General features: G+C 44.3%; 1 protein-coding gene across 1 annotated transcript; it reads right to left on the reverse strand.

The window, feature by feature from the left end:
* Positions 1 to 901: 901 nt before the first annotated feature.
* Positions 902 to 27,078, reverse strand: LOC134069888 (protein HID1-like). The gene is made up of 19 exons (XM_062526021.1): positions 26,937 to 27,078; positions 25,789 to 25,938; positions 23,480 to 23,650; positions 19,427 to 19,543; positions 15,198 to 15,304; positions 14,457 to 14,573; positions 13,358 to 13,589; positions 12,768 to 12,824; positions 11,561 to 11,701; positions 9,900 to 9,990; positions 8,373 to 8,524; positions 7,252 to 7,330; positions 6,726 to 6,890; positions 5,897 to 6,124; positions 4,869 to 5,026; positions 2,595 to 2,681; positions 2,122 to 2,213; positions 1,464 to 1,622; positions 902 to 1,258 (listed from the first exon to the last, which is right to left on the reverse strand). The coding sequence occupies exons 1-19, from the start codon at positions 27,000 to 27,002 to the stop codon at positions 1,195 to 1,197; spliced, it is 2,433 nt and encodes an 810-aa protein (XP_062382005.1). The 5' UTR covers positions 27,003 to 27,078; the 3' UTR covers positions 902 to 1,194.
* Positions 27,079 to 27,506: the final 428 nt, after the last annotated feature.

Here is a 27,506-nt window from a genome sequence, read left to right on the forward strand (position 1 = left end):
TTTTTTGTTTCTGGAGAACTTTAATCATCAGTAGTAGGCACATTATCATCCAATCACATGGCACTGGTCATGTGGTTGCCCAGCAACATTGCTCAAAAAGTTGCCCCGTGCATCATCTCCCTGAGAGTTCTACTGATGCATGGGTCCTACAGACCTTTGGCCAGACAGCCGCCAATAACCCTCAGAAGACCAGTGAAGAATACATCCATTCCTCGACACAGTCAAGAAATCCAAAGCTGTGAAGTTCTGTGTCAAAGATATTTGGATTTTCTACATGCTGTTCTGAATGTGTTTTCCATGATTTGTTCTTGATGTTTTTATGGATTGTGAAGTTGTGTCCATCATAACAGTGACTATTAGAGCTATAACACCTATCACAGCTGATATTACTAAGAAAAGATCATACAAAGAAATGTTGCTTTGCTTTTGCTTTTGCTTGTTGCGATTTACCAAAATATGAAATTTCACCAACAGCCATGTATGTGTATTTGAGTATAAATTATTTTGAACAGTAACTTATCAATGATGTGCCTGAATGATGTGTGAAGTTGCTTGAAGTTGTGAACATTTGCTTTGCTTTAATTCCACTGTGCATTTTTTCATGTAGTTCTCATAACAAACTTAACTCTGTAAGTGAATTATGAATCATCCCCACGACATAAGACATCGCCAATTACATACTGTACACGCCATAGACCCCCCCCCCCCCCGTCTCCACCCCCCACAGTGTCTCCATGGGTCGTTCGAACAAATCCCATCCATTTGAGGAAGCCATAGCGTGTTGTGCAACAGGGTAAGAACAACTTCAAGTACACTATGGTGAGATGTGTGAAGGGGGCTCGGAATTGGGGTAAAAACATGCAGGTATGAGATTGAAGAGAAGTGAAGGCAGGAGGCTGGATGTCATTGGAAGTGCTCAAAAAAGCCTCCAGAGTTTATTCAGTCATGCCTCCAGGGCAAGCTCATGGTTGCAGAATTCATAAATATCAATGAGGCGTCACAAAACAAAATGGCCTCCCCTCCCCCAGGTCGTTTGGTGTGGCAGCAGGTCTCTTCACTTGTACTCCTCTTTCACTGATTGGGAAGCTCAAGCGGTATGGGGTGGACGCCATTGGCTGAGAGTTTTCAAACAGGAAATGTCCCTGTCGTTTGTTTGTGTCCAATGTCTCTTGCTCCTGTGCGAACAGACCTCCTCTAGACTCTCTGGATCTCAAAGAGTTTCACATCAGTGTCATACCAAATTGGGGGATCCACATTTCTGTAAAAAGAGTCAAAAATACTGTTGATGTCATAGAAATAATATCTTCAACAGTATAATTTATCATTTATGTTGGCCTTGAATGAGCACAAACACATACAGTACACACACAAGCGCGCGCGCGCACACACACACACACACACACACACACACACACACACACACACACACACACACACACACACACACACACAGGAAGACCTACCGGAGGTACACAACGCCCCACATGTATGTGCGGAACCACATGGCAGTGCCCACGTTAGCCTGGTACTTGCGGATGAGGATGGGGTGAGGAACGGGCAGCAGGCCCACCAGGGTGCCATGCTGCAGGAACTTCAGGATCTCCGACTCGTCGGTCAGACCCCTGGTACCAACAAACAAAGACATCCAGTGCTCTAACCGTCATGTTTATGGAAGGAGAAATCTGGAGATTTTTCACATAGGTCTCTGTTTCTCGAGGTACTGTCGGTTACAACACCTAGCTGGAATTGCTGCAACTAACAGTTAAGGCAGCCAGGCAGCTCCCAACAACATGCTCCCAGAGCGAAGCACCACATCTGCCTGGAAGCTCTAACTGTACTCTGTAAGAACAGAGTTCATTAAGATGACCACTTTACACATACACCATTGGTTAACCATTACAGTACATCACAGAAAATGATTTGCCTAAAACGGTGGACGTAAACTGTGCCACTCAAGAACTAGGTCCTACTAGCATATTTCCATAAGTTTATGTTTTTTATTATAATGAATGAGAATTTCATACTTGTGATTTTATCATCATCATCATCATAATCATCATAATAAGTTAAGAGATCATTCAATGGAAGGTACAAGTTTCACGATGTTATTCCGTAACTCACTTGTCGATGCAGATCTTCTCCACCTGTGGAACCAGCACCTGCAGCAGTCTCATGATGGTCTGCAGAGGGAGTTTACTCTTCCAAGAGAGGACCTGAGAGAGAGCAGGACATCGCATCACCACAAGTGCAAACCCAGCAAATAAAGAGGCCAACCAGACTGATCCCATAAGAGCTAAAACAGTCAAACAAAAAGAGGCCAACCAGACCGATGCCATACATAGTACGGGCACTGTAACCAGTTGCACTCCAGTGACCCCCTCCACTGTTGTCATATTTTGTACTGTTTGTTGTCTTGTCTTTTCATCTTATATCTCTTGTGCACCTGACTGCAAGACAAGTTTTGCTTTCGCTTTCTTTATCGATGATAAAGTGACTGAACTGAACTGCACTGCACTGAAGTGTGATTAATGCATACTGTAGTATGGTGATGTGTGCCTACTGTCCAGTTCTTGTGCCTACTGTCCAGCTCTTACCCATTCTGGTGTGGGAACCCAGTACACAGCAGATGACGTACTGGACATGCGTCTCCGAGCCGTCTCAGCTTTGCAATAGAAAACATTCTGCAAATGAAAATAACAAAATTAATAAAATACACATCTGACATAATTTTCTTTTCAGTATAATCATACTGTACTTACAAGCAGAAGCCCAAGAGACTGTAACTTCACGATCATTCAATACATAAGGTTGGGTAAATATAAAGATGTTTATATTGTAAATGTAAATACATTTTTGTGTTTATGTTTCTACTTCTTACAGTAGCAAATGCCTTTGTCCCATGTTACAATACGTATTAGTACATTAACAGAATAATGATAATAACCAGCGACTCTATAGGGAAAATGAATAAGTGAATTAATTAGATACAAGGTTGACATAGAAGATAAATAGATAAATAAAATAAAATAAGCTCGGATTTCCTTTGGAGAGTATTCGATAATTACAGTGCATGAAAATGCACTGTACTGTTCTTCCTCGGTCTTCTTCTTCTTATTATTCTTCTTCTAACGCACGCAATTCAGCTTCAACCGCTTAACGTAGAAACTCCATTCAAACTATGTCGCGTAGGTCTTACTTACGCGATGTGGGCTTTGTATTTTTCAACTTTGTAACTTTTATACTTTTTAAACTATTAGTTAAAAACTATTACAATTTCCCCCATAGACTTAACATTGCTCATTATGACATCACGGCAGCAATTAGAATCTTACGCCAGGTGGCCGGCCACCTGGGCACCAACTGTCAGTTTCTCTGGCTTTAAGCATACAGTCTCTCAGAAGACTACATATCCTGTTAACTGTTTCCTCTGTCCACAACTGTTTCAAAATAAAAGTCCTCACTGCAATAATACACTATTAAATCATTTAACCATTGAAACTACTCAACTATTGAACTGTTCAACCATTCCAACTGTCAGTTATCATCCACTATGCCTCCAGTCAACTACATGAAACCTCCATGTACCTAGCAACCAACATAGCAACCATTAAAATTAAGTGTTTATGACCGTTTCCATAGCAACCAACATGATTATACTGCAGTAACTTCTTGTTTCTTGATAGTGGCCACCATGGATACCCTAGCAACAAATGTTTCAAAATAAAAGTCCTCACTAGCAAGTTAGCTAGTTAGCATGGTTAGCATAGTTAGCATAGGTAGCATTTTTAGCATAACTGCAAAAAATCATCAACTAAGTTAGCTAATCAACCTGGTTAGCATTATTAGCAAATTTAGCATTGTTAGCATAGTTAGCATTTTTAGCATTACTGCTAGAAATCATCGGTTAAGTTAGCTAATCAACCTGGTTAGCATTGTTAATAAAGTTAGCATTGCTAGCATAATTAACATTTTTAGCGTAACTGCTAGAAATCATTACCTAAGTTAGCTAATCAACATTTTAACATGAATAGAAATCATTAGTTGAGTTAGAGCTGGAATGTTTCATCTTTAAACTGTCTACCTTCACACTATCAACTCTCTGTAAACTATGCAACCACCATGTCTACCCTAGCTACACCTTAGTAACCATATCTACATTATCTATCTATTTTTGCATTTTCATGCACTGGTAATTCCTTGGAATTGCATTTCTAGTTGTAAGTAACATCTATGAGTAATCTGATGTCTAGGACAATGAGGTAACCTGCTAAATCTTGAGCAAACTAAAGTCAATTTTGGGGATTTACTCAATATAATTGGTAGTCTGGTTTTCACCATACTAAGCTCAATCTTTTAAGATTGAACATTAGTCTGGCAAGGCTGCGCTTTGGTTCTACTGCACTTCGCGTCGCTTAAGTTTCGTTATCGTCACGTCACCGGCCAATAACGTGCCAGGACTAGAGTATGGCCGTTTCTGATTGGAGCCAAAGGTTCTGGCAGTGAACAGAGGATATAGATCTGATGGTGTCCAGCCTGAGCTGCCGGGCGAAATTCAAATTCCCCCGAAAGTTCAGGCAGGGTTCACCCAGCCTATATAATTGGCTGACTAACAAAGCAATCCTGCATCATACAAGTGGGATACTGAATGCCAACAAACAAAGAAACTCCAAGGCACTCTCGATTGGGAGTTCCCGGAAGAAGGCATGTAGCCGAAACGCGTCTGAGTTTTGGTTAATATGACCAAGCCATAACAATAAAGGCTTTTTAAACTTTTTCAAACTAAAGTCAATTTTGGGGATTTACTCAATATAATTGGCTGACTAACAAAGCAATCCTGCATCATACAAGTGCCCCTGGTTGTCTCTGACCTCATGGTCCCTCCCGGAGTTGGACTCTGTGTCGCTGGCCGCGTCCGCGCCTGCGTTGGCGCTCTGGTCGGCCTGTGGCTGAGACGAGTGCCTCTCCTGCAGGGACACGATGCTACCGTCCTCGGACACCTGAGACTTCTCCGTCAGCTTCTCAATGCCTGTACAGCACACGGCACACCAACAACACACCATCTCACTTGTTATGGTCAAAAGGTAAATGGGACTGCATACAGTATACGTCTGTGTGTACGAATATACAGCATATTTATACTCCTCTGAATACTCAAAGTGCTTAACAGATTAAGGTGCTGTGTCCACCAATCGCGTTTTTGCGCCGACGGCGACAATTTTCAATATAAAGTCTATGTAGCTTAGCGTTCACAGCGCTGAGCGCCCCCGGCGGAAAAAAGCAGTCGGCGCTGACCTATTTTTACCGCAGCGCTCAGAGCACTCAAAGTTGAAATCAACTTTTAGACCAGCGCCGGGCTCGTCAATGTCACTTCTCGTTATAAACAGTCTCTGGTTTTGGTAACTTAGCAACAATAAACACTTCTCGAAGCGCCGAGAAAAGCATTTTTTAACGCTCTCAGCGTAAAAAAACGCGATTGGTGGACACAGCACCTGAAGCCTCACATTCTCATACCATCACATTCATGTCCCGTATGTAACAGAAGATGCACAGGGTCTCAGTGCAGAAGAATCATTAGCTTCTCAATACATTTACATTTCAGCATCAGGCTGTATTTCATGACACATTAACTATGTAGTATACCAATACATAAGGCACAGGAGCAGACAGGACCTACTCTCATTATTCACTTCTCAGAGTATCTCTCATACCTCAATGTGCTCAACCTGTGGTGATGTTTAAAAGAGCAGATCACACAAAAGGAATCCAAAGGAGTGCTTTGTTGACAAAATGCGCTTGCATTCATTAGTCCCTGATTACTGAGGCTCTGCAAGCGTCTTCTCTTAATTCCTGAAGGGTGAGAGGGGGGATTCGCAGGAGCGGGGAAGAGGAGGCTCACCTGGAGTGGCTGCGAGGCTGGCCTTAAGTGTCCCTGGCTCGGCCGGAATGGCAGGGCGAGAGCCCTCCATGGAGATGGTTTCCATGGAGCAGGCACGAGAGATGCCGGCGGCGGTCTTCTTCCTCCGCTGCAGGGCCTTCTGGATGGAGGCGGGGTCCGAGGGCAGGTTGGCCAGCTGATGGAACACGTTGCGCTTGCGGATGATGGCGTAGACCAGGTTACAGTTACCTGAGCGTGTGTGTGTGGCGGGAAGGTGACACAAACAAAGAAACAAACAAACAAAAGGTTTTTTTTTGAGAATTTAGAGATTTTGTTGAGTTTTCCCATAGATCTCTGTTTCTTGAAGTCAGGAGTACTGTCGGTGCGAAACAAAATGAAAACAATCGGTTCTTTTTCGTTTCTCCTGACCGCCAGAGGCGGTGCTTTCAGCGCATGGATGTCGATCACACGAACGTGCAGTTTGAGTATTAGTAACAACAAAGTCACCTGTGACCTGGGTGACGTCATCAATGTGCGCCGGCACAAAAGAGAAGTCGACCCAGAAAGTGACCTATTGGCAATCTTCTCGTGATCACTCCGAGTGACTGCCAAGCTCTAGCGGTCATCCGAAACTCATAGAACCGTGGTTACATGCATAACCTTCGTTTTACCTCGCTCCAGTTGCTACATCCAGCAGCTAATGCAGCCAAGCAGCTACAGTGTTACACTATGGGGGCAATGGGCATGTACTGTACATGGTGGCTCAAGTATATGCCCCCAGGGTGTGGCACTGTAGATGCCTGGCAGCAACAATGTTCATAACGAATGAAAAATCTCCATTAGAAATCACCATCAAACTGGTATTGGATGATGTTGTTGAAGACCTCCAGCAGGAAGAAGACCAGGTGGTGGTTCTGGGTGGAGGAGAAGAGGAACCAGTTGTTGGAGAAAGCCTCTAGAAGGTGGAGGAGTTTGTTGGCAGCCACCATGGACAGACTCTTCAGGTAAGGAGACACTGTGGTACAGGCGAATGAGGTTTGGAATTATGGCATGACTTTATGACACTATGGCATGACATTACAGCATTCTCTTACTTAAAAGTCTCTTCCATGATGATTTGTATTTGTTTAGTTTATGACACAGATCTAACAACAACAAATGCTACAAGTACATTTGTGTGGTGTGGTGCAATAACAAAAACTCAGCACAGCGCTTCCAGAACAGTTCACTCGCTACATGTACCACACAACCATACAGTACGATACACTGGGAAAGAATACTAATAGAAGTCGAAAAGTAAGGCGGACATGAAGTGTAATCGAGTGCAATGTGCAACGGAAACCAGTAGGGGGAGTCATTGACTGTGTGATACTCACCATTGACTACGATGGTGAGGAGGCAGTCAAACAGCGGCTGGAGGCGCTGATGCCCGCTCGTAATGATCTTGTGGAACACCTTTAGAACACAACGTAAGTACACAGTACAAAGGAAAATGAGGTTCAAGAGCAGGTCAAGTGACATCCTTTGGTGTTTCAACCAAATAAACGTATTCGGTTTTGATATAAATTATACATTAAAGACATTGGCAGATGCTTTCATCCCAGCTGAATTACCGCAAAGTTGGCACTTAACCTTTCACTTTGGAAGTATTGAGGACATGTTGTGCAAGGTCTTTACATGAACTAAAATAGCACGGTGAAGCACAGTGGCACTACAGAGAGTGGGAGGGAAAGAGAGAGGGAGAGACAGGGAGAGAGGGAGAGGGAGAGGGAGAGAGAGATAGAAGAGAGAAAGAGGGAGAGATAGAGGGAGGCAAGGAGAGAGGGAGGGAGAGAGAGTGAAAGAGTTGGAGGAAGAGAACAAGAGGCGAATGAAAGGGAGAGAGAGAGGGAGAGACAGAGAGAGAGTGAGGCCACGAGAGAGAAAGAGAGAGAGACGGAGGAAGAAAACGAGAGGAATGAAAGGGAGAGAGAGAAGCACAGTGAGAAGACAGGCATGAAGGAAAAAATTAAATAGAAAAAAATCAACAGAGAAATAGAAGACGAAATGGAAACAGAATGAGAGAGAGAAATGAAAGAGTGAGAAATCAAAAGGTGGAGAGGCATTTGAATCTGTACGGCACAAAGACCTGCTTCAAAAATAACTACAAAATGGTGACAGAGGGGGAAAACCTTAGACACAACACATAATCTACAGTATGTACCAAAACAGGAGGAGGGAGGGAGAAAGTGAGACAGAGACAGACAGACAGAAAGAAAGAAAGAGAGAGAGAGAGAGAAGAGAGAAGGAGAGACAGACAGAGACAGTGAAGACGAGACAGAGAGAGACAGAGAAAGAGAGAGAGATAGAGAGAGAAACACTGTACCAGTGCACACTGTACAGTCATGCTAATAAAGCTCCTTTGAATTTGAATTTGAGAGAGCGAGAGAGAAAGAGAGAGAGAGAGAGAGAGAGAGAGAGAGAGAGAGAGAGAGAGAGAGAGAGAGAGAATGCCCACCACCACCAGCAGGTCTGCGTGTGTGCCGGTGAACACGGGGATGTCCATGGGCACGCGTAGAGAGTAGGGCTTGTTCAGCCGCACGCCGAAGTTCCGCTCCCCGCTCAGCAGCAGCAGGATGAACACGCCGATATGGATGAGTCCCACGCGGGCTGCACACACACACACACACACACACACACACACACACACACACACACACAGGAGTACAGTATGCATATCAGAGAATACCGCCCATCGGAGGAGAATAACACTAATATACATACACACACACCCATAAACCTACACAAAACACACACGCCATAAACCTATACACATAAAACACACACACACCCACACACATACAAAGGAGTACAGTAGAGAATCCCAGAAAAACAGACACACACACACACACACACACACACACACACACACACATAAACCTACAGTATACACACAAAACACAAACACACACAGAAGAAAAGTAGAGAATCCCGCCAATCTGAGGAGAGCAACAGTTATACAAACACACACGTAGTCCCCATAAACCTATACACATAAAACACGCACACCCACACACACATACACACCCCCCCATAAACCTATACACATAGAACACACATACAGACACACAAACACACACACACAAATACTCAAATTAGCAGGTTTTGTGGGGGACTGACAGTAGATAAACAAGTGCAGACAATATACACACACACACACACACACACACACACACACACCCAAGAAGGTTTAGGGAGGACAAATTGCTCACACACACACACATCAATACATATATGTGACTCTCCACGGCAAAACCAGTCGCTTGTCGCAACAGACGTTTCTGAGAAAAATGACCATTTATGTCACTTGTACTAAAATCGTGGATTTTTTTTGTGTGTGTTTTGAAACAGTGGGAGGTCTACACTGTACGGCCGTGAATACATTTCGCCGAAAAACTGACCTCTTCTACTCTAAAAACGTGAGTTTCTCGAGGTGAGAAAGTTAGAGGAAGCAGGAAGTTAGAGGCGTCTCGTTTTTGCCGCTCTATTCCAATGTTTACGGTAAATGCACTCATTGACAACAACCAAGCCATCCGCGTGCTGTGTCGTTGATACACGTACCGTAAATCTTGTAATGGCGGCGACCTTACAAAGCGTTCGTGAGTGTTGAGCCGACGGTTAACTTCAGAGGCAGATTTCTCCGTTTTTCTCTTGGCATGACAGGATGAACTCAACTCCTTTGAATGTTTATATTTCAGTAATATGACGTTCAATTCATTAGATATAGGTATCGTTTTGAAGGTTGATTATGCCCCTTCCTGAAAATGTAATAACTATGATTTTGAAAATTTGGACAATGTGACTGATTTCGCCGTGGAAGGTCACATATTAGCAGATTAAGGGAGGACCAACATAAACAAACACACACATTAGCAGGTTTTGTGGGGACATACATAAACAAGTGCAGACAATACACACACACACACACACACACACACACACACACACACACACACACACACACACAGTCTGGCGCTGTACTCACACTGGTCGGCTCGGGCATCGTTCAGGTAGAAGAGGATGGGCACCAGGATGTCCAGCACGTCGCTGCTCTTCAGCACGAAGAACAGGAATTTCTGAAACATGCACCCAAAAACACACGGTCACTAAGGAACAGCGAGGCCTTCAACACTCTTGCAACACACACACACACACATTCCTTTGGGGGGGACACTTCGCCACATGCCACGGTCACACACACAGAGCAAAGGTTACACTGATAACACACTGCCCAACATTGTGGCCAGCGACCAACAGCTTGAAATAAATGACCATCTGCGCTTGTAATGCATTTTTTGCCAAAGGACAGATGGGCCTTGATAGTTATGCAAAAATGTGTTTAACGTGTCTAATCAAATAATGCCTCGCATTCATTAATCCTCAAATCGAACAACAGATTATTCATCTGTTCTGTTTGTGTAACTGCTGTTGTTAACATGCAAACGTTTTTTTAATCCAGCTACTTGACTTGACATGTACAGTAATTAGCCGTTTTTTGGGCATTCTGAGGACCAGGCCATGTGAAGCCATCCATGTCTGTGATGTGTTTGTAACACACCGAGGACCCCCAGCTGGGATCTAGACAGATGTCAGGGGCAGTGGCAGGCTTCCTGGGTGTATTTTTAGGGGGGGTGTGGGGGCATGTTGAACGACTGAAGTAGGGCATGTTCTCCATCTCCTCTGAGATTTCCCAAAGCATAGGGTGCATTAGGAATGTGATGTAATATTGATGATGATGTAATAACACAGCGCTCTATGTGTGTGTGTGTGTGTGTGTAGGAGTGTGTGAGGGAGGAAGAGAAGAGAAGAGAGGGAGAGAGGGAAAAGGATAGAGAGAGAGAAAGAAAAAAGAAATACAGAAAGAAAGACTGTGTGCATGTGTGGGTGAGTGTGTGTGTGTGTGTGTGTGTGTGTGAGAGAGGTCCAGAGGGAAAACAACTGAAGGAATTATGCACACAAATAATCAGCCGAACAGACAGATATCACAGAAACCCACACACAGAAAAGAGAGAGAACCAGCTGCAGTAGTCATTCATCTATTTCAAAAGCTACCTCTGTATCAACGAGCTTCTAATTCTTTCCCAGGAGCAGAGCCTCATGTTTTTGATTCGTAAATCAGTCATTTTCCTCAACATTTTATATTTAATTTTAGTAATGATTTCAAAGGGAACCACTTAGGACAGGATTATCGCTATTACTTGGGATCCTCAAATATAATTGCAACAGGTGGCACAGACATCATCTGCAGTTCATTATTTATTTTCGTCGCTCCTGGTCTATGAATAATAATGATGTGCCACAGCTGTTTAAATGGCCAATACGATATTAATTGAGGGCTCATTAACTAAATTGACTATTCATGTTTTAAGTGTGTTATGCTTTCCTTATCATAATGGACGCGGAGTATGGTTTACAATATAATCACACAGGACCCAAATATAGTCATCCCTGTATTTAACATTTTTTTCTATTCTGTTTTTCTATTTCATCATCACTACTGACTTCTCTGTCTGATACGGATGCGCAGATGGGTGGATTGCTGATGGCTAACGAATAGCTAAGCCACAAAGATAAACGCTAATTAACCATCAAACCCCTCCCACTGCAGTGGGTAAGCAATAAAGCAACCAGTGGAACAACATCTACCTTGTTGAAGTCGCAGAGCTTCCAGAAGAGCACGAGCAGCTCCTGGTGGAACTGGATCTTCTTGGTGGAGTTGGGCAGGTAGGTCTGCAGCAGCGGGTTGGACAGGAGACGGGCCAGACCCTTCAGGATGAAGTGCAGGTCCTGCAGGAGAGGACGGACAGGATGGACGGGATGGACGGGATGGGGCGGCCATTTTGAGTCATGCAGCGCAATGGAGAGGTTTGCAATCAAATCGAATCAAATTGCAGCATCATTGAACGTACTGTATGCTACCACCCGGGGCAAACTTCTCCATCGTTGCATTGTATCATACACAAGAATAAGATGTTGAATTGATTAGCTGTACAAGCTAGCAAGTCCCAATTCTGACAATTCCTGACACAACCCACACATAAACTGAAGAGGTTAAGATAAACACAGACTTTATGCATACTCGACCAATAGCAAAAGACAAACAGAGGAGAGACACTTCTCTCATTCCAACCAACAAGCTTTGGTCTTTTTGGCCCTTTTTCTTAATCCATTGGCAGATACAGTAAATGTACTTGCTTTTTATGTCTTAATTTAAAAAGATTTTGACTTAATTAGCAAGAGTCAAATAATCTCAAAATAAGATCAAAGTAATTATCCTTATACTAAAAACAATACTAACTCATTTTTTTTTTATCTTAGTAAGACATCACTTTTTGCAGTGTAGTCGACAGTATCAGCGCTGCCTTGAAGCCAACAGTGGGGGCCCAAAAGAACATCAAGCCCAAACACCATGGGAGATAGAACACGCGGATTGTGAGGTAAGGCTGGTGTCTGCATTTGGCTTTTGGATTTCGTTTTCATTTGCCTTTATGGTTCAGTGTAAATATGAATGACTCTCGCAAAACAGTAGGAATATTCATCAGTGTCATCTCTGTTCATTTAGTCAAAAAGAGCCTCAATTAAGACATAAAAAAACAAGTAAATTTATCAGACAATAAGATAAGTAAAATATCATTTGTGTAGTGAAGTCGACGGTAGCAGCGCTGCCTTGAAGTTGACAGTAGGGACCCAAAAGACCATCAGGCTCAAACAACATGGGTGATATAACGCGCAGATAGCGAAGTAAAGGCTGGTGTCTGCGTGAGTCTGGAAAGGTGAATGTGGAGCTCATTATGGCTCAGAGATGGAAGCAGAAGAAAAAGGTTCTAGCAGTTGAATAGGAATGAATGAGTACCTCCTCCCTGTGAATCCGTGATAGGTAATTTACAAACAGGTTGTCAGGACCCACTGGCTGCAACACAGACAGACAAGACAAGACAGACAGACAGAGGTAGAGATTGAGATGGAGCTCGGATAATTCAGATCTTCTGATGAGAATAACAATGAGGATATCACATCCCTGACTACACCAGAAATGTCAGTCCTGGGCATTCACCCGAATATGTCAGTCAAGCTTGGCCACTTTTTTTCCCAGTAAAATAAGACTATACCATAATAAAAAGATGATAGGTACGAAAAGGAAAAAGGAGTATGAAAGAAGTGTGATGTATGTATATTTTCTTACTGATAGCTTTTTTAGAACTTATTCCCATGACGCTCTGAAGACATGATTTATTTATCTACTTTCGAAAATTTCATACACACATCAGTCAAATTGACAAAGAAACAACGTGCACAGAACGTACTCTACTACTCAGCACCACTTTTTGTCCACTGTTCCTTTTTCAGCTACATTATTCATCACAGCACACATGTGCCGACGAGAAAGTGCATAACGTTCACGTAAGCGTGACTGACTGCTCTTGGCTTTAGTTTTCCTCTCACCTCTTGCTCCTCCAGCTCCGTAGAGGGCGCTGTGGGCTCCAGGGCCAGCTGTGCGGAGGCGGAGACGGAGGCCAGGTCGTGCTCCAGGGCCACCATGAGCACCTGCATGGCCTGCTCCACCAGCTGCTCGCGGTGGTCCGAGAAGAGCAGGTGGTTGTAGGGGACGCCGAAGCCCACCGGGTCGTAGGCACACACCACGTTCAGCAGCGAGGTGAAGAGAGGGAGCGCGTGCCTGGGGACAGAGGGGTGTGTGTGAGTGTGTGTGTGTGAATATGTGTGAGTGAATGGAAAACAACGTATGAGTATATATACAGTACAGTATATATAGTAAAAAAGTTTTTGCACATCCCAGGTCAAGGGGCAGAACAAGGGTAAATCATAAAAAATGGAAAAAGGTTCGCACACTTGAATCTGAAGAAGACCACACGGTCGAAACATAATTTATTCTGTGCTCAAGAAAAGAAAAAAAAACGAAAAAGAAGGATTTCAAGTGTGCAAACCTTTTTCCATTTTTATGTACAGTATGAACATTTGTGTGTGTGTGTGTGTGTGTGTGTGTGTGTGTATGTGCGCATGTGTTCATGTGCGTGTGTTTGAATGAGTGGAAGACAATGTATGAGTATACTGTACACCGTATTAACATTTGTGTGTGCTGGTGTTTGTATTTGAATGAGTGTAAGACAGTACAGTATGTGAGCAAACAGTGAGCACTTATGTGTGTGTGTGTGTGTGTGTGTGTGTTGGGAGTGTGTGAGCGAGACGGAGAGGGAAAAACCAAGAAAGAGCGAACAATAAAAAATGCCAAGGAGAGATTTAGAGAGGAAGTGGTTTTATATTGGTTCTACAACCATGTGAATGATTTGCCTGGGGACCCTTGTATGTGTATGTGTGTGTGTTTGTGTGTGTTTGTGTGTGTCAGTGTGTGTGTGTGTGTGTTTGTGTATGTGTGTGTGTGTGTGTGTGTGTGTGTGTGTGTGTATGTGTGTGTGTGTGTGTGTGTGTGTGTGTGTGTGTGTGTGTGTGTGTGTATGTGTGTGTGTGTGTGTGTGTGTGTGTGTGTGTACATGTGTGTGTGTGTGTGTGTGTGAGTGTGTGCTACCTGTTGTCTGCTGAGCAGAAGAAGGCGACCCAGGGGTTAAGTGTGTTTATGTCTGTGGAGGGGGACAGGTACATGGCCTCAGAGAAGCAAGTCAGCAGCAGTTTCAGCAGCTCCGTCCTAAACACAACACAACAGGGTCGTGGTCGTGGGAGGAGAGGCAACAGGGTCGTGGTGGGAGGAGAGGCAAGAGAAACGGGAGGATCAGGGAAGAATGCTGCATATTTGAAAACTAATTATACATCAACAAACTGAGCAGCCTTAGCCTAGCTAGCGCCTACCACTTCTCAAATGAGACGTGGTCTGGCAACTTGACGTTCATTTTCTCGTATTAAAAAAAAAAAAAAATGCCCAGATCCGTTCATTGGGCGCCACGGATGTCTATCAAATGCGTCTGTGCATAGCTCATCATGGTCTTGCTTTCTCCCTTGTTCTGTGATTGGTCGCCAACATTAGGCGAAAATGTGGGTGTTCGTTTCCAGACTGCCTTAGCAGCGTGAATGAGATCACCGCGCAAGGCAGGATGGGAACACCCAGGCTAGAGCAGCCTGGAAATCCAGACCCAAATCTAGAAAGCCCAACTCAAAAAGCCAACTCGAGAGGTGGCTCCAAACATCGCTATACATAGCAAATATCGCTGCACACAATTGGATGTCTACGACCGAGGTTTAGTGACTGATTTCCGGACTTGGCCGTAGCAGTGCTGTCATCGTCTGATTAGCTCGCCTCTTGCTGAAGACTCACCTGTTCATGTCATGAATGTGGTTGAAGGGGGGAGAATGAGCGAAGCCTACTCCAGCCTCCCAGATGTATTCACAGCTGTCGAGTGACGCCATGTCCTCTGGGCCATCCTATGGGAAATACAACACTGCGTTTCAATCCAATTCGTTAAAAAAGTAACTCATTTCACATTAAGCACCATAACAGCATAACCAATACAATTGTAGTATTCACTCCACTGATGTTTCTTTCTAGGCCCCAGCTGTGGCGCAGCTGGCTGGGGCACCTTCACCGTCCGCATGCCGGCGACCCGGTTTCGATTCCCGCCCCGTGGTCCTTTCCGAGTCCCGCCCCGACTCTCTCTCCCATTCGCTCTCTCCCATTCATTCTCCACTGCCCTATAACATTAAAGGCATAAAAGCCCAAAAAAAGAGATATCATTCTCCAGCAACAGCCTACAACAGCATCGCTGATAAAAAAAAAGATGGCCACTACTCGGCGTCGGCAGGCGCTGTGGCTACAGCACTCATACCATGTATGGGTCCAAGTGCCCACAGGGACCCAGGTTCGATTCCAACCTGCGGTCATATCCCGATCCCTCCCACTCGCTTCCTATCTATCTTCACTGTCCTATTTGAATACAGGCAAAAAGGGCAAAAAAAAGATGGCGCATATCAAGTACTTTTATATTGGAGGCGATAAAGGCTCACTATATTCGGCCAAGGCTCACTTGAGGGCCAAAAAATAAATAACTAAAAAGAAAGAAAGAAACTGGGTAGAGTAGACAAAGGTCTTTTCCATATTCATATCAACATCCAATCCCCAATCCAAACACGTTGTATGACAATGATAAGGTACCACGTAAGCACTTTGCACTGCTGCATTGACATGTTAATAGCCATTTGAAAGCAGGGGGTTGAGAGGTTGGCATTGTTTGATTTGTTCCAGCTGTGACGCGAGTAAGGAGGAGCAAAGGAGGTGGAGGAGGAACATTGACTCAGTAGGTGTGTGAGCTGTGCAAACTGCATGGCATGAATTAGCAGTCCTCGCCTAGTGCAAGCAGGACATTGTGCAGTGTGTGCATTTCAGCTTTCGAGTCGGTTAGGGGTTTAATTGTGTTTGGGATACCTTGTGTGCCTCTGTGAATCACTCACAAGTAACTCATGAATTGATACAGTCACGATACTTTGCAAATGATAAACATAATATGGATACTGCAATACTCAAAGTATTGCAAAAGATTCATGTACAACTCATCCTTATATGTGTGTAAATGAAAAAGAAGAAAAAGGCAAAAAGCTGGAATTATCACAACTGTATTGGAACAGTGCAGTGTCTTGGTGCTTCTTAAAGGTACACTATGCAGTTTAGGTGTTAAAGGTATACTATGCAGGTTTAGGTCTTAAAGGTACACTATTATGCAGGTTTAGGTGTTCAGATTGTAGAGCTCCCTCTACAGTCGTAATATATTTATGTTTTACGCCGCTGTTGTCTGTGAGTGTGTGTGTGTGTGTGTGTGTGTGTGTGTGTGTGTGTGTGTGTGTGTGTGTGTGTGTGTGTGTGTGTGTGTGTGTGTGTCAACATTAGAAGACTGGTATATCTCTACAGCTTGATTACTGTGAATGGATAGTTAGAGTGACATTACCTTCAATAACCCATTTCAATATCACGTGAATTCTTGAGACTCTATCTGAATAAGGGCAGGGCTAACAACAGGACAGAGTGGCTATCTAGAGTCAATAGCTTAATCTCCATTTCAGTTACCACAGTCTGTCACTGTTAGTGCTAATCCTACATACAGTGGCCTTAGTGCTGAGAACTGGGAACACCTTCTGATCTTAAAACCAGTCTTCATATACCCCCCATAGCCTAATTTGGTTTTAAACAAAGTACATATTTCAATATTAAGAAGTCCAAAACAGTTGCATTTGTCCCGACATGTTCCGGATCACTCAACAAAAGCTTGCGATTGAGACAAGGTGTGTAAAAATAGACCTCAGGGGATGTTCGGCTGTACTGAGACCAGCTGTATGGCTGTGCTGACGACATGCAGTGGTTGCTATCATTCTGCGCACCCCCACTCACCCTCCACTAGAGATAAGCTCAGCTACTGGAGTTACTACTGAATGCAGTCAACACCGTCTGTCCGCCTGAAAGGACTTTCAATAAACGTTGCTTTGAGTCCTGCTGTTTTTTTCTTTGAATCAATAACATACTTTATTGAAACATATTCTATTGATGAATAACTTTATACTTTTTTGTCATCTTGGTATGATCTCCTACACCCAATATTATTAGCTTCATGAGTGGGTGAGTAGAGTGAAAGTGTTAAGGATGGGAAGAGAGAGAGAGAGAGAGAGAGAGAGAAAGAGAGAGAGACAGAGACAGAAAGAGTGCATGTGTGAGAGAGAAATGAGGTGGGTGAGTGAGTAAAGTCCCTTTCCCACAAGTGAGTGAGTGACAGAGAGTGAGTGATAGAGAGTGAGAGAGAGAGTGAGTGAGTGGGGGAAGAGAGAAAACACATGAGGTGTGAAAACAGAGGAGTGCCTGGGCATATCAGTGTCGAGGCACGTATCTTAGCAACCCCATGAGGTCAGCCATGTCCTGTTCGTTCGACAGTGATCTAATCAGAGTCAGAGGCTAACCGGCCTTCTCCTCCAGCGGAGGGGACAAACACTGCCTCAGGCACACGCATGTCCCTAAGGGGCTGTTTCGACCCATTCTCCAGAACGCAGGCTGTGCACACGCTCACACACACACAAAAAAAGACACACACACACACACACACCAGGAACCAGGAACTCCAACTCCAAGACAAACACACACTCCACACAACTATACTATTTCTGCACCAACATCCTTGTCTCCAACTCTTGGATTGCTTCTCCTCCTCTCAACACATACAGTAGTACATAAACATGACCACACTCACCGAGAAACACAACATGAGAAACACAGCATACACACTTTTTGCATCTACATATATCTCTCTACCATCCTTGGACTTCATCTTCACACATCTCTCCCTCACACATACACCCACCCACAGACACACAACGACCCACACACATACACACACATGCTTGCTCACACAAACAAGCACACTCTCACACACGTGCTTGCACGCACACACACACACACTTGTACACACACACACATTTCTGTAGGGGGTTAATGAGTGACAGGACTGGGGAGTGTGGGAGGGAGGCAGGGGAGTGGATGTGGCTCCTGTTTGTGAACAGGGCAGAGGAGGGCGGGGCTTACACCACTGATCCACTCAGCAAATAGGAACCTGCCCCGTCATGACAGCACTCACTCATGGATTTAGCAGGACTGTGTGTGTGTGTGTGTGTGTGTGTGTGTGTGTGTGTGTGTGTGTGTGTGTGATAATGTGAGCTCTCAAGAATACCAGTCGAAGAACCGCCTATGAGTTCAGAATGACCCATTGTGTCCTAATTCAACTGAAACCACTGATCCCAACGGAAGCACTGAACATTACTTACTCTGACTGATACTGTGAGAGACATTGATATTAGCGCTGAAGCCACCTACTTAATCTGCTGCCAAACATGTGCGTGTGTATACAGTATGTGTGATTTGGCACTGGCAGCCTGGGGCATGTTCCATAAACTAATTATTAGTAGGATACAACTGGCAGGCCTATCTAAGAGAAAATCTGCTCCATATCAGCTCTTATAGGCAGCCTTGCTGCATGGCACAGGCAATGTTTTCGGTATCCATGAGTGTCAAAAGCAGCATTTTCACCAATATCTGAATCCCTTCAGTGATGTACATTGTACAGTATATACATACAGTATATGCGTAAGGGATAATGAATTAAATGTCATTTGTGCATCAGAAGTTAATGCAAGTCCGAGGTGGTAAGTGGCTACTACTGTACATACACAGAGCGGACATACAGTAGAGCCCTAATATAACGCATCACAATAGGAAATGCAGCACTAATATACGTATCACAGTAGGAAACAGAGCCATGAAGCCCAATTCACACCAAAGATTCCCGACGTGATGAGACTGAGTTGCAGCGGTGTGAATTATAAGTTGCACGTAGTTGCAAGCCGTCGCAAGCCGTCACAGAGCATTAAACACGTTGAGTCGCAGTCGCAAGGCTTTAGAACGTCGCAGCTCGTCTCGTCTCGTCGGGAATCTTTGGTCTGAACCCTACTTAATATACACATTACAATAGGAAATGCAACCAAGCGGTTGTATAAATAAAAACAATCAAGTCTCACCAGTCCGGCCTTCTTGTGGCTCTGCACAGTGAAGTCTGGACAGAAGAGCAGGTCAGCGACGGCCACGAGGAGAGACTCGGCCAGCGGCCTCGCGCCTTCATCATCTCCGTCATCCTCCTGCAGGGGCAAGTCATCAGCAGAGGACACTGAACTCATCATCCACAGCACAGCTTACAGTAAACTTGCATTTACATAGTGATTGATCAAGCGCTTTACAATGAAAGGAGCTCACTAAATCACCAGCAATGTGACATGCAGACACACAGTGCTACACTATAATCAGGAAATGTGCTGCACAAGCGCTTGTTTTGTGCCATTTATAGACTTTGCCACACTTTCTTATACCCACATTGTTTGCATTATGCAGTGAGTCAAAAAATCTCAGATAGAACAGCTTTGCTATTAATAACAAACTCTCTCAATGTTTCAGCAGTAACTGAGGATGTTCTTCAACATATGAGGTTGTGGAGCTAGATGGATCTTTCTAATCATCCAACCCCAACCGCCACACACCTTTTTTAGACTTGACAAATGGTCCATGTTAAACCCGAGGTTTTACATTAGAGTGCTTTCCCACCTACAAAGAATGTTTGGCAAAAGTAACCAAGGGATACGACAAAGCCCACAAATACACAGCGTGAAGAATAAACAGAAACCTAACCCTAGAAGGAGTCTTCCAATGGTCACACACACACACACACACACACACACACACACACACACACACACACACACACACACACACACACACACACACACACACACACACACACACACACACACACACACACACACACACACACACACACACACACACACACACACACACACACACACACACACACACACACACACACACACTGCATTCACTCTTTCTGCTCTTCATCCAGGCACTTTAATTAGCCGTAATCCAATACCAGCTCAGGCTCCCATTGGTGAGGCCACAAAACACACAATATCTGCAGTGTTCCAAGCCCACGTCTCTCTCATACAGTTCAGGTAAGGGGGGGGGGGGGGTGGGGGTGAGCTGTGAGGAAGAGGAGGAGAGTGGGAGGAGGAAGAGAACGGCATACACTCTCGGAGCTAAAGGTTTGAGAGGCAGACATCCAGACACAGGCAGCTCGACTTTGCTCCCACGCTGACAACACAGAGCAGGGGGGAGGAGGAGAGGAGGTGGGGGGAAAAGAGGGGGAAGAAAAGAGATGGATTGAGAGAAAAAGAGGAAGCAGAGGAGAAGAGAATAGATGATGGGATAGATGCAGAGGAGATAGAGTGGAGGATGGGTAGATGAGGGATGGGTAGAAGAGGAGGGAGGCCAGGAGAAAAGAATAAATGAGGATAGGCGAGGTGAAAAGAGGAGAGCGGAAGAGAGGAGGGGAAAAGAACAGAAGAGAGGGAAGAGAAGAGAGTGGAAAAGAGGAAAAAGAGAGAGAGAGTGGAGACTAGTTGAAAGTAGTGGGGAGAGGCTGGTCTGGTGAAAAGTGAGTTTGGGTTGGTGTCGAGTACAAGAGGGGGGGGGGGGGGGGGGGGGGAGACTGATGAAAGATCAAACTGGGGTGCTGGGTGAGATAACGCTGCCCTTTATGTTCAGAAAACACCTGTGCCAGGTGCTCAGACTGAGTGGAATTCTCTCCTTAGCAAGGACTAGAGATCAAATGACGCACATTGAGGAATCCCATTAAAACAATATCAACACATCAACAATACTGTATACTGACTGAGTTAAATTTTCAGATTCTGTCTTTGTATTAGAATACAACTGTCTACTAGAAAACTCATATACAGTGGTCCTGATTTTTCAAGGACCGTGTCAAACAGACGAAACACAATAGCCATCTATTAGGTTTCTCCACAAAGAACTCTCCTTTTCATAGCTGAATACACATGAATGATATAATCAAGATTACCATTCATTACAGATTTCACAAATAACATTGTGTACAATAAGGTATTACCGATTGCATCACTACCCTCATCTTCAAAAGTCTCTGATTGCTGTTCTCTGCCTGAAGTGCATGTTGGCATAATCTCTAATAAAAACCCAGGTCATGTAACTTCAGTACAATTATGTACATAATGAAAACGTACATTACACCATCCTACACTACATTGTCCTTGAAAATGTAGTAAACTAGGTTAAGTATATTCTAAAGTTGCTTACATGACTAAATGCTTATATGACTACATTGTGAGAACATTGTGTTACGTCTACACACAAAAAAAGCACATTATCTGCATAATACCAATACTTTTCACTTGCACTGCCCAGTCATCTATCATTAAACTGGAAACACAAAATGCAGCCAAGGAACTGCAGACGATAAGACTGGCGAGAAACCCATCATGGAACTAAGGGCAGCCAAATAATCTCAGTGGACATCCGGGCCTCCAGCCATGCCCCCCTCTACAGACATCAACAGTCTCAATTACAGTACAATGCTGTGCTTTAGCATCTATTCAATCAAGCCATATCCTAGAGTGCACTGCAGCATGTACATTACAACCACCCACTTTAGGTCTGGGAGAGGAAAAGACGTGGAGGCGCGATGTTGAGAGAAGCAGATATCCTGAGGTCAGGACCGGTTTTCAGACAGTTTTCCAGACACTGCTCTTCATCCAGTGCTGTCAGGATGTTGTATAACTGCAGCCTGTTCACCGCTTCCTGTGGAGATTTTTGAGCGTTTGCGCTGTCGCTGCTACTGAAGCTGTGACACCAGCAGTGCTTTGTGACGGCGTGGTAGGAGTTTAGAAATACATACATATTTGTACGTATGGAATTCTCCATATGGGGTTATGCGTTCTAGACTGCACTACCAATGTTGATTAAACAACATACGAGAGGGTAAGAGAAACAACCCAAAACCCATCACTCCGAGGTAGGAGTTTAGAAATGCATACATATCTTTATGTGCGGAATTCTCCATGTGGAGTTATGTGTTCTAGACTGCACTACCAATGTTGATTAAACAACATACGAGAGTGTAAGAAAAACAACCCAAAACCCATCACTCAAAAAAGCCAGTGGCGGTTAGTCGGTTACTCAGTTGAGAAGTTTTTGATGACTCTCTCTGGCATAGTAGTGGGTAGAACTGCATATAATCAGACGCCAGATGGGGAAAAATAAACAATATAAAACAGAAGTGTTTTTGGCCATCATTGTAATCTGAAACAAGACAACAAAGTCATCCAGTTCTCAAATGAAAGAGCACACAGGAATTATGAGTTTGGCTTAGACTCAGTCCCTGTTCCCAGGAGACTCGCCTTTCTCCTGCTGTTTGAGATGAAGCATTTAACCATGCAATCCACTTTGGCTAACATTGACAGGACATTGCATAACAGCATCTCTCTCTCTCTTTCTCTCTCTCTCTCTGTTTCTCTCTCTCTCTTTCTCCATGTCTCTCACTCTCTCCTTCCCTCACTCATCCTCCCTCCATCTCTCTCTCCCTCCATTTCTCAGCAGGACACCCCACACACCCAAGTAAAGACTCCTCCAAACCAGGCTTCAGATTATCTCTCAAAGCAGTACCTCAGGGCGAACAGAGGCTGAACACACTCAATATTTCAAAACGGGAGGATAGAACACACTTTTCGCAAAGAACAGAGGTGCTAAGAGAAGAGTTGCATCCGTGTGTGTGTGTGTAAGCACAGTGGGATGTGAAAGAGAATCTGTCCAAACACACTTTAAAACACTTAAAAAGCCCATCGGCTTGTGTTACAGTGAGGGATGGAGATTGAAAGGGCAGAGCCAGCACTGAATGGGCATGCTGGTGTGTGTGTGTGTGTGTGTGTGTGTGTGTGTGTGTGTGTGTGTGTGTGTGTGTGTGTGTGTGCCAGAAAGACAGGATGGAGCAGAAAAAAGGACAAGGCACAAACAAAAGAGGTGCTAAAATTGTGCAGACAAGCACGATAAGCGCAGATTCACAAAACCACCATCAACACATCCTCATCCTCCCTCATTCACTCATCCATCCTCCCTCCCTCTCTCCCTCCCTCCCTCCCTCCCTCCATCCCTCCATCCCTCCATCCCTCCATCCCTCCTTGCCATCCTCTTACCCCGGCCCGTCCAGCACCGGGCAGCGTGGACCAGAAGAACCCTCTCCAGTCCGGGTCCTCGAAGATGTAGGGCAGCACGCGGGTGAGGAGGCGAGCGCAGTTCAGCACAATCTGCCGCTCCTTCTCCGTGGGGCAGCCCGACTCCGCGCCCTGCACCAGCTTCTCCACGGCCTGGGATGAGGGGACACAGATACAGTACATAGGGTGCCTCTCATTTAGTCTTTCATACATCCTTCCTTCCTTCCTCGGTCCTCGTCCTCACTGATAAAGTACATAAAGAATTTCATCTTGAATTTCCCCTTGGGGATCAATAAAGTATCTATCTATCTATCCATCTACAAAGAATGATGGGGCGGCAACAATGGTATAGTCTATCCAGTGTTAGTTATAGGTCAGTGGGAACGAGCCTGGAGGATCGAGCATCGAGCATCGAGGAGAGAGTTTGAGAGCCACCCATACTCTTACAGCCGGGCAACACCAGAGGTGCGTTAGAGTTTACGAACATAGGCGAACGTTTGTGAACGCTTGCAAACAGTTTTCCGTAAGCCTTGAGTTTTTGGAGAACGTTTGTAACAATCGTCGGAGGAGGTAGTGCTCCGCGAACATACAGTGGAACTGGACGTGAGTTTCACGAACGCAACAATGCAATTACTGTTAGAATGGAATGTAACACCAAATCGTTCAAATTTAACCGTTCAAAGAAAACATGTTCACCACGAACGTTCGCCACCGTTTGCCAAATTTGAACGCACCTCAGGTGTGCAATAGAAGTGCTCCATAGGTGGAACGTCAAAAATAGTTGTACAACACTGGTTTTGTTGCATGCATGTGCCACTATCAATTCTGGTGTAGCCAGTTACATTGATTATAGTGGGGGCTAATTGTTGCCACACACACTCCACTAATGGAACACTTCAATTACATGCCTGGTGTAACCTGCCTGTTAACTAGTAGAAAACACACGTGCAGATGATGCAATGTCTACTTGTGTTCTGGTGTGATGTTTAGTGCACTTCAGGTTGTACAACAGTTAAACAGTTGTACCCTGCCAAGTCATACTTTAATAATAAATGAATCTGAATGGCGCTATGCTTTGCTTATTTCATTGTCACTCCAAAAGACCCTTTAGTTGCTCATGCATACAGATTCGATGATTCTATGTCACAGAACAACAACACATAGCACATATAGAACAGAGCTCACATATAGATTATTGCATATAAAAATAGGCCGCTCAATTAAATTTTAACTAATCGCATAGCACATTTTATTTGAGCCAATGGCAAATGGCAAAATCCAGTTAATCCATCTGTTTGCCACTACAACAATCCATGTAAGGGAACGGAAGGAAACTAAACTGCAGTAATCTCACATCCACCAGTCTATCTGACAATTTCACTGCATTTCTTACAATTTCACTGCATTCTTTACATTAGTAATCATATGCATGTGACAAATAAACATCCCTGTATCCTATTTTGTCAAGCATTACAGGCCCTTTCCGCAAATACCTGACAGATAAACATTGAAAGGGCTTAACCTGTCCTTCCTCTGTCAGAGCACACGTCATGTCCCTTATCTCTTCCCATAGCCTCTAAGAGGTCTGCAGGAGGTATAAAACAACTGCACAAAGGCCCATCTGCCGCGGCTGTATTAAGAACTCTTGCCACTCTTCCTGCCTCCAGGCTAGAGAAGCGCAGCATTGTGGGAAGAGCCAATAATTGCATTCCAGTCACTATGAGCTGGGTTGGGAGCAAACAGAGGGAGGCATATAAACAGTGTGCGTCTGTGTTAACAGCTACACTTCAATGGAGATCTGCTGTCCTTTACTCCCTCTTTCTTTCTTTCTTTCTCTCTCTCACTCCCTCCCTCTCTCTCGCGCGCGCGCACACACACACACACACACACACACACACACACACACACACACACACACACACACACACACACACACACACACACACACACACACACACACACACACACACACACACACACACACACACACACACACACACACACACACACACACACACACACACACACACACACACACACACAGAGAGAGAGAAAGAGAGAGAGAGAGAGAGAGTGAGTAAATATATGGGACAGTTACCCAATGTTCCATACAAAAAGATACGCCTTTATTTTTCAGACTCAGATTCTGATTGATACACACCCCCCCCCCCCCCCCCCCCCCCAAGCCATCACATTCACTCCATCAAGTTAAACATAAACCAGTGACCAAACCTGGGACTTTTTTAAACTCAACCCATTAGTGACCCATTCATCCGGAGAAACCTCAGTACCTTGTAGCAGAGGGTTGCCAGGTTGGAGGGGGACTCCTCTCTGACGGCTCGGATCTCTGCGGCCGGCACCAGAGCGAACACGTCCTGGATGGTGGTGGTGGTGTCGGCCCAGAACTGGTCCCAGAAGGCGTCGTCCGTGGCCTCCACGGGCTGAGGGAGACATGGCTCGGTCACATTCCCCATAGCGAGCAAAAGCAAGGCAAAGGAGAGGGAGATGCAGAGGAGAAGACTGATGCCAGGGACTAGGTTGGCATAACGGGAGAGAGGAAAGGGGGGAGGAGAGGGGCAATGCGAATACTGCTCTCAACCCGGGCAATGCTAACACGTCATAACTGGGCAGTTATATAACCTACTGTACTGTATTACATAGAGGAGAGAACAGACGACAACAACAACCTACTATGATCAATTATTATTTTATGATTTTCAGTATCATTATAAAGTGGGAGAGGGGGAATATATAACATAATTGGAAGTCTTAAGTGCAAAGGAAAGTTATAATCATGATTATTATTAGTGATTTGGACTACCTTCATTGGACAATACAACATGATTGGAGAGGGGATACTTGTAATATTTGAGTAGAGTTCACATTAAGCAAATGATACACATGTGGAAAGCCACTTGAATAAATATTCTTCCAGCTGAAGAGTAGGCCTACAAATGAACCAAACACTTACTAAAAGTTGCCAAGGCAATCATGGCCAGATTATAAACTTGTCAGTGTAAGGAACCATTGTTTGCATAATCAGTCATCGCATTTTTACACTCATTCTATGATCAGATGGTCAGAGGCACCCCCTACATCCTTATCTGAAATCTGCCACCGCCTACGTCGTTCCACCCAAAATAGTTTATAAACAAGGTCGAATTTTGAGCTACTTTTAAAAATATGTAACATTACATTTATCGAATTTGGCATGACACGTTCATAAATTAAACTGATCAGACAAACTCCTGTGAGCTGTAGGTTACCTACACCTTAGCTTTTTAAGTTAATAACCACAAACTCACACACTCGCCTTTCGACCGTTTTTGATACCATCTGGAAACCAATTTCTCTTTCACAAACGCAGACGCAAATGATCAGAGTACAATTGAACTAAATGGGCTAAAAACGTAAAAAAGAGAAAGAACATATTACAAACCTGTGTTTTTGTTGTAAGCTGTATCACCGCTTTTCTAAAACGCAATTTGGAGTCGGAGTTGCCCATTGTTATATTCCTTTCCAGGGACGGAGGCTGAATCTCCGGTTGACTTTCATCCGTGTGTTACCTACCTCCACCTCTACAGCGCGAGCGCTCGGGTATTGGCACACTTGAAGGGAGCAGGATCTTGAGGAGGAAACTTCCGGGTCCAGCAACTAACTGCCAATATTTGCTCATACATGAATAAAGTAAAAGGTTATTTCTGAATATGTGATATAACTGAATAAGTGGGAGACAAAACAGTATGTTTGAGGATGTAGTCTAGTGATTGCTGACAACGTCCATTAGGACAATTATTCTAACCCTATAAATCCAAGCGGTTAACCTGGAGTAACCTATTCGCTCATAACGTGTTTATGGCAAACACGTTGTAATCTATTCTCTTATATTAAAGGAATGTTAAGGTACTTGGATGGTAATTTCGGGCGAATAGGCCTAGGCCATTTAATCGGTTTAATAATTTATGTAAGTGTCAGCCTTGTTGCATTGCTGAACAGGACATACATGCAT

Source organism: Sardina pilchardus, chromosome 22 (assembly GCF_963854185.1).
Source record: "Sardina pilchardus chromosome 22, fSarPil1.1, whole genome shotgun sequence".
NCBI classification, from domain to species: domain Eukaryota; kingdom Metazoa; phylum Chordata; class Actinopteri; order Clupeiformes; family Clupeidae; genus Sardina; species Sardina pilchardus.

Excerpts from the sequence above, each read along its gene's own strand:
- LOC134069888 (XM_062526021.1), bottom strand. The coding sequence starts at position 27,002 with ATGGGCAACTCCGACTCCAAATTGCGTTTTAGAAAAGCGGTGATACAG. Across the intron at positions 19,544-23,479 it reads CCGGTGCTGGACGGGCCGGG|GAGGATGACGGAGATGATGA; the intron begins GTAAGAGGATGG and ends TTGCCCCTGCAG. Across the intron at positions 13,590-14,456 it reads TTCTGCTCAGCAGACAACAG|GCACGCGCTCCCTCTCTTCA; the intron begins GTAGCACACACT and ends CTCTGTCCCCAG.